The sequence below is a fragment of the Rutilus rutilus genome, assembly GCF_951802725.1.
Source record: "Rutilus rutilus genome assembly, chromosome: 3".
NCBI classification, from domain to species: Eukaryota; Metazoa; Chordata; class Actinopteri; order Cypriniformes; family Leuciscidae; genus Rutilus; species Rutilus rutilus.
In genome coordinates this window covers 13,528,749-13,537,021 of record NC_140211.1, presented here as the reverse complement: position 1 = coordinate 13,537,021, position 8,273 = coordinate 13,528,749, and the positions used below count along the sequence as shown (strand labels likewise).

The window sequence follows — 8,273 nt, the reverse complement described above, 5'->3', positions numbered from 1 at the left end:
AATGACAAATATGTCTTTGTTGTTTGCATTTGACTTGACTTTACTTTTGTTTTCCAAGTAAAAGTGGGTTGCAGGGCTTATTAGGGATCGCTTCAGAGTTATTACATTACTGTTGAAATCGCTTTAAGCCTGTTCCAAGGTAATATTTCAAACATTACGAGCAGCCTCATGGTTTTCATTTTACTTGTGGTCATGATCGTGGATGACATGAAAATGATCCAGCGGAGGTCAACAAGCGTGTATGCTTTATTATAAGGTTACATGTTAATATGTCATTATGACAAGTTATAAGTTCATACAGAAAAGAGGAATGCACACTAAAAATATACAGACCCAGTCATACAGCTTGAAAAAAATATGATCTCAAGAAGTTTCCACACCTTCATAAGGGGAAAAAACAGATGTATAAGTATCATGTAACAAAAGATGTCTTAAACATTTTTTGTACGTCTACCGCAACCATTCAAAAGCTGGGGTAAGTAAGATTTTTTTTTTTTAATGTTTTTGAAAGAAGTCTCTTATGCCTATAAAGACTGCATTTATTTGGTCAGAAATACAGTAAAATGTAATGTATTCCTTTGATGCAAAGCTGAATTTTTAGCATAATTAATCCAGTCTTCAGTGTCACATGATCCTTCAGAAATCATTATAATATGCTGATTTGATGTTCAATAAACATTTCATATTATGATTCTTTTTTTCAGGATACTTTAATGAACAGGGAGTTCAAACAAACCACTTATGTTAAAGTAACCCCCCCCCCCCCCCCCCACACACACACACACACACACACACACACCCACACACACACCCACACACCCACAAAAAAAAAGACTTGCTTAACAGTAGCATGTCTGTACTGTTTCATGTCAGCATAAATGATTAATATGTCAATAATAGCAAGATAACAATACAAAGATAAAAATAATTTTACATTTTAATAACAAAATACGAGTGGCAGTTGCCCAGAAACAATTGGTGTTGTGTGCGGTTGACTGTACAGATGCTGGGGTGTTCTGGGTGTTTGCAAGGATGCTACTTACTCGTATCAAAAGAACAAGTTTTCCGGGGCCTAGATATAGCTAGGATCATAAGTCTATAGGATTTTTTTATTCTTCGCCCAAGTCCAAACACTTAGAAAAGTAGCACACATCTCTTAAACAACATGCCTGATTTGAGTTATCATTTATGATGATAGCAGATTTGGTGCAGGATGAGTCAATGTATTAAATGTGCTTTGTGTAATATTTAGGAGGATCTGTTTTCAGTGGTGTATAAAGACCTTACATAATGAACCATTATGTTTTTATTACCTTAGAACGAGCCGTTTCTATCTACATACACCGCGGGTCCCCTTATATTGAAATAGCCATTTTGCGCCGACATGTCTACAGTAGCCCTAAACTGACAAACTACTACAGAGCGCGTTTCGTCACTATGTTGTTCTTCGTACAGAGGAGCTAGCTAAAGTCAGCGAATAAAACACTGACACAATGATGAACAAGTAACAAAAATATTCGCAAAAAACATATTGTTTTACTGAATAATTAAGTAAAGATAATTTCTTAATTTATCTTTGTAAAGAAACCTCATTGCTTAACTGGCTACTCTCTGCTGTCTCAGACGACGACATATTTTCCTGTCGGCCACCGTATCTTCTGTTGGTTGCAATTCGTAACATCACCACTAGATGCCGCTATAAATCACACACTGCACCTTTAAATGCATAGGATCGGGATTCGGGACTTTTTTTAAACCCCTAGCACTAAAAGTATTAGCAATAATAATAATGATGCTTGACTTGGCAACACCAGTAATTATCTAATTCTGGATCAGGTTCCCTGCTTTTTCAATACTGATTGATCTATTGTCAGTGAATTCTGTATAGTCTTTTATGTAACTTTATCCTCATTTGCATCAGAGTGATGTGATGTAGTGGTTAAATATCTGAGCTGGTGACTAAATCCCATAGGGGAGCGCTCCATGAACTATTGTTCTTGAGCAAGACATTTCTCAGAAGGGCTGTCCTGATAGTAAATGCTGATAAAAACATTCTGCCAAAATGCTGTTAACATTTGTCCATTTTTATTCACTCAGGATGATGAATTCATGCGAGGCTGGAACCGCAAAACACACGCACGCGGTTGGTTTTCATGTTTTATGGGGACTTTCCATTGTTGACAATGCTTTTTATACTGTATAAACTACATAATTTTTTTGGTGATTCTTGCATTTTATTGTGACAGGACAGTATAGAGTTGACAGAAAGCGAGGTGGGAGAGAGGGGGATGGGATCGGGAAAGGTCCACGAGCCGGAACTCGAACTCGTGCCGCACGAGCGCAACAGCGCTAGATGTCGGCGCGCTAACCACGAGGTCATCGGCACCGAATATAAACTATATTCTATATTCTATCCTCTAACCTTAAACATACCCATCACAGGAAACTTTCTGCATTTTTACATTTTCAAAAAAACATAATTTAATGCGATGTAGGCTATTTGCTGTTTTCCACATGGACAAGGATTTCAGATATTGCCATCTTTGTCCTCTTAACGTAGGGTTTACATGAACAACACACACACACAAAGAAATTTGATAAAATCTTATATTAACAGAAATAGTTCACAGAATTTTTTTCTTTTTTCTATCATATACACTACTCTTCAGCAGTTGGTAAGATGGGAAGATTTTTAGTGAAAGTAAACACTAAAACAGAAGAAACCTTGAGAAATATTAATGCAATTTAAAATAACTTTTTTCTGTTTCATTTATTTAAAATGAAATTTATCCCTGTGACGCAAAGCTGAATTTTTAGCATTATTATACTCAGTGTCACATGATCCTTCAGAAATCATTCTATAATGATTTGCTGCTCAAGAAACATGTCTTATTATTGTTATCAATATTGAAAACCGTTGTGCAGCTTGATATTTTTGTGGAAACCTTGATAGATTAGACAACAACAACAAAATCTTACCAACCCCAAACTTTTGAAAGGTAGTGTATTTTCATTTTGAGTAAATAACAAACTTAAATATCAGCTCTTGCTCACACCAAGCTACCTTATGGCTTCATAAGACTTTTATAATAATATTTTATTGGTGCTTTTAATGGACATTTTTGGAGCTTGACTGCAGCGATCATTCCCATTCACCTTTATTATACAGAGAGGAACACCCAGGATATTGAAACATGCTCCTTTTATGTTTTACAGATTAACGACGGTCATACAGATTTGGCCGACAAGAGGGTGAGTAAAGGATGACAGAATGATCATTTCTGAATTTTAGTGCATCCAGTTGAAATAACTCAAGTAATACTTGAACTGACTCTGATCTCATGGCATGCAGATGTGAAGTTTACTCTGATTCTGAGGTGAACCACTGCAGCACCGGTTCCTTGTTTTCTGCCAGCCACTTAATCTTGGCTGTTGTCTTCTCGATGGCCTGCTGCAGTGCTTGAGTTCCCGAGCCGAATCCGATCTCAGCGTTGTCCTTTTTGAACTGTTCCAACTGAACAAAGACAGCAAGGATTTAACACTTACGTCAGGTCAGTTTTTATCAACGTTTTATAATCCTCTCACAGTGCATGGAATAGATTTTTGCCATGTGGTTCTAAGGTCAAAGTTCACATACCTGACTGAGTTCAAATGGTGTGGAGAATCTACTGGTAATGTCACCAATTAATCTGGAGAACGTGAATGATCCAGTGCCGTACCTGTTGAGTAAAACCAACATGTATACTTTCACATATTTGTTTTTCTTTTGCTCGATCTGTGTGTAAGTGAGTGTGTTTGTGTGTTATGGTGTGTGCCACACTTACACTTTGAAGAAATAGAAATAGTTTGCCCGGAAAAAGTCCCATGCCAAAGGTTGGCCAATAATATTACTGTTAATGTACCCAATGGTGGAAGCGGCATCCTGCTTGCGTATCTTTTCTGGATTCATGGTATATTGCAGGTACCTCAATAAAACATGAAACAATTTACACATTAGACTTTGCATTTCCAACAGTATTACCATGTGTGTACACAAACTGTCCTTGTGTTCAAAAATACATTTAAACTCTCGACTTGAGCACATTTCTCGTAATGAACATTCATTGATTTTTGAATTAAAGTTCATTCTGATATTTGTTTTGTGGGGCTTAACCCTCTGGTGCTCTTTGACTGAAAAATGTTACATTTAGTTTTTTGTTTTCTCTCAAATTTTTTACATTATCAGAATGGCAGGAAACTTGGTAAAGGCTTTTGGCACTTGCTCTGTGAACACACACACACACACAAATCATGAGCATGATTCGGAAAGTTTAAATGGTTCTGGAAAAAAGAAAGAAAATAGTCGAACTTGTGCTCCTCGCAGTCAAAAATGGGAACAGATTTCATCTAGTGGAATCTTTTGGTACTGCGCCCAAACAAAATTGGAAGCTCTTTTATTTTTTTTATTTTTTTTATCAAGCTTAAATTTGGAACACAACTTGTTTAGATTTATGGCTTTGATTTTCTCCCAGTTTTAGAGTAAAATGTGTTTTGCAAAATATACATCTCATATTTAAAAAAAAGAGTATTTTTGTGCATTTTTCATAACAATAAACGTAAAATTCTATAACTTTAAGTTGACTTTTTTAAACTTTTTTTTTTTCACTTCAGCAATAATCTGCCAAGTGTCGTCTTTAAAAAGAGACCAACTAAAGTCTGTGCTCCAAAGCATTCAAAATTTATGACAGTTTAAGTTGGAAATCCAGAGAGTTAAATAAAATAAAAAATTCTGGGTGCTTTAATTGTCCCGAGAGTCACTTAGCAAGTGCAATTAAAAGGCTGAAATCCTCACACAAAAAAAACGTTGCTCCATAATCTTTTGATGTAACACCTAAAAAAGCATACTGCATAATAAGCATATGAATATTCAGCAATATTAATATGTGAAAAATGTTTGACTGCTAAATCAAAGTCATTGTTGTGTAAACACATTTTGTTGTAATCTTATAAGAAAAATATAAAACTGCAAATGATGTATAGTGATATAAAAATAGGATTATCAAAACATTTGTCCTGAAAAGTCACCATAAAATCCAAAAAAAAAAAAAAAAAAAATGTACTGAATGTTGCAGTGTTGAATGTATTTGTCATTCAGAAATTTCTAAGACCTTTGGATAAGCATTTTAAATTATAATTTCCTTTTTTTCCTTTTCATCATTTCCTTTTTTTTCCCTTTTTCTCAGATAAGCATTACACTTCAATCAGATGTACATCAGATACTTTATATCAAATATCTTCATATCAAAAACATACACACACAGCATACAAATATATGCCCATATATACACAATACAGTCGTGTTTTCATCATTTCAGGCATCCTTATTTGTCTTTGAGCCTTGTGCTTTCCCATAGCTACCTGTTCAGTAACCAGGGCACTTTGGTGCAGGCCAGAGCCGATCTCAGTTTGACAGCTTCAGCTGCAACGGTGGCCTTCTGGAACATCTGCCAGCCAAAGTTCCATTCTTCTGCACCGCCCGCAGCGATGGCGTCACAGTACACCGTGGACCTCAGGTTAGGATGAATCCTGAAAGGTATGAGAAAAAGAACGACCATCTGACCAATTCCAGGGTGAGAATTATGAGGTGTGTGGGGGGGAGGGCATCGGTCCTCTCTATCTAAGGCTTGTTGTCCCTGCTAGTTCCCCGTTAATGAGAAGCTAAAGCCCTCCGGCACGTTGACGTGATTGGTTACAAGGTAGTTTGTGACGTAAGAAACACCAGCGATTTCAACCCGTGTTTTTGAGACTGTCTTTGGTTCACTGCAGTTTTAAAGAGAAAATACTCAGCAATAGTGTTGACTTATGAATTGGTTGTCTTAAAGCATAGGTAATTAATATGATTAGCCTTTTGATTGACTATGTTATCAAACAGCTAATAATGTGTTGCTAATGTTACACTAACCATGTTCCCGTTCGCCATCTCAGTCTGCCTTCTAACAATCATCAGAAACGCTTTGAACAAATCAGAACGTCAGTGGAGAAAGGCATGTAGTTCATAATAACATTGTAATAAAGACCAACACACCCGTTATATTGCTAAATCTACCCAATTTTTCATATAAACAGAAAAATATACCGGGATAACATGGCTTCTCTTGAGGCTCCCCTGCTTTACAGCATAGTTGATGATATGTTAAAGCCCGCCGGCACGCTAACGTGATTGGTTACAAGGTACAACCACGTTTTTGAGACTGTCTTTGGTTCACTGCAGTTTTAAAGAGAAAATACTCAGCAATGGTGCTGACTTATGAATTTGCACATGGTTTGTCTTAAAGCATATTAAAAACACAAAAAAACATCTGTTTGTTTAACAGCAGAGGCTCTGTTCTTTCTTTTAATGTTGCATGTTCATAAATAAATGTATTGCATGTTCAGCGGTGGCTGGCAACTTTAATATTTTACTAAAAAGTATTGTATTCTCTATTTATTGTCTAACTTTAATCAAGATGTAGGCTAATAATTTGCTTTAACTCTGAAATGACTTTCCTTTACTGAATCCCTCTTTCCAACCCGTCCCCTTATATAATAAAATGATGATGATCAAACAAGCACTAGAAACTTGTACACACACACACACACACACACACACACACACACACACACACACACACACACACACACACACACACACACACACACACACACACACACACACACACACACACACACACACACACACACACACACACACACACACACACACACACACACACACACACACACACACACACACACACACACACACACACACACACACACACACACACACACACACACACACACACACACACACACACACACACACACACACACACACACACACACACACACACACACACACACACACACACACACACACACACACACACACACACGATGCACCATTCTGAAGAACTGGCAAAGTAGATCATCATTTCTATATTGCTCCACATAGGAAATTGCTCAACTTGAGCAATGCGGTTTGCAATGAGCAACTTGAGCAGTGTGGTTTGCACTCACGCATTGACATGATGATTCTGCATCCATCTTTTGAACCAGCTCTTGGTTAGTTCTCTGCATCCCTCCACGCCGGTACTGCAGGCTAGTGAGAGTGCAATGATATGTGTAAACCTGAGAATAAAAAAATGGCACATTATTAAACATAACTTAATATTATTCTAATAGGGTCTGGGTGGGAAGTGTGTGACATAAAAGATTTGTTCTTACTGATCAGTGTGGCCAGAGGGAACTGTTGTCCAGTTTGAGCTGATAGTGCCAAAATGTTCAAACAGAGGTTTGACTTGTTTCTTGAGATAAGCCTGAAAGAAATACATACAGCAGTTCATGTAATCTATCTGTTTTACTTTGATTATAAAGACGAGGTTTAACCAACCTGCAAGGCACCGTAAACTTCACTGCGGCCGAACAACTGGAAAAAATAGTTCAGATTCCGAAGCGCTGCCTCCCATGGAATGTATTCCCGCTCATGAATGAGATATTTAGTTGTCCTCAAAGCGAGTGTTATGTTTATAATGGATGCTCTGGAAAAATAAACAAAACATGACAGTTTTACAAGGAATACTAGACCCTGCCCCTTTTGTCTCAAAATGTATTGTGCCCCTCTCTGATAAATGTAAATAATAATAATAATAAATATTATAATAAATAACTATTACTAGTCTGGTCACTAGGAACCTACCACAAGCTTTGGGACATGAAAAAATAAGGCCTAATGTTTTTTATTAAAAACATATTGTGTACTGTGCATAGGGAGCTAATTGGCACAATTTCATCTGTTGTAAGTCAGTTTGGTTACAACCTTTGAAACACAAATAAAAGAAAAAAAAAGTTTATTATAGTACAGAAATTTCCTTAAAAAATAATAATAATTGTTTAATGTAATGAAGGGAGGTATTGGAAAAAAATCAGCTGTAGTAAGTCAGTCTAGTACAAATACAATAAAGCTTTGGATTTGGAACATGTCTGTTTTTGAATGTTAAAAGTAATTTTAATTAAAGGGACACTAAGTAGGAATTTCCCCCATCTAGTGGTGAAATTGTATTTTGCATTCAAACGAATAATGCTCTCCAGCGCCTCACTTTTTCAAATGCGCGTTGCATCTACGGTAGACGTTATGTACCAAAAAGCTATGACAGGATGTCTTATAATAGCACTTCGAGTTTTTCTTCGGGTGAACAGGTTTGTTATTTAAAACAAACTGAAACTTGAATCAACGAAAAAAAGAATGTTACAGT

General features: G+C 36.6%; 1 protein-coding gene across 2 annotated transcripts in view; it reads right to left on the bottom strand.

Annotated features, from left to right (window-relative positions):
* Nucleotides 1-229: 229 nt before the first annotated feature.
* The window catches only part of anpepa (alanyl (membrane) aminopeptidase a), a 31,907-nt gene continuing 23,863 nt past the window's right edge, over nucleotides 230-8,273 (bottom strand). For both annotated transcript variants that reach the window (XM_084403650.1, XM_084403651.1), the window contains exons 15-21: nucleotides 7,412-7,559; nucleotides 7,246-7,337; nucleotides 7,039-7,149; nucleotides 5,398-5,565; nucleotides 3,825-3,965; nucleotides 3,638-3,719; nucleotides 230-3,514 (exon numbers count right to left, since the gene is read on the bottom strand). In XM_084403650.1, the coding sequence (XP_084259776.1) occupies nucleotides 3,362-3,514; nucleotides 3,638-3,719; nucleotides 3,825-3,965; nucleotides 5,398-5,565; nucleotides 7,039-7,149; nucleotides 7,246-7,337; nucleotides 7,412-7,559 (895 nt within the window). In that variant the 3' untranslated portion in view covers nucleotides 230-3,361. The remainder of the gene's footprint in view (nucleotides 3,515-3,637; nucleotides 3,720-3,824; nucleotides 3,966-5,397; nucleotides 5,566-7,038; nucleotides 7,150-7,245; nucleotides 7,338-7,411; nucleotides 7,560-8,273) is intronic.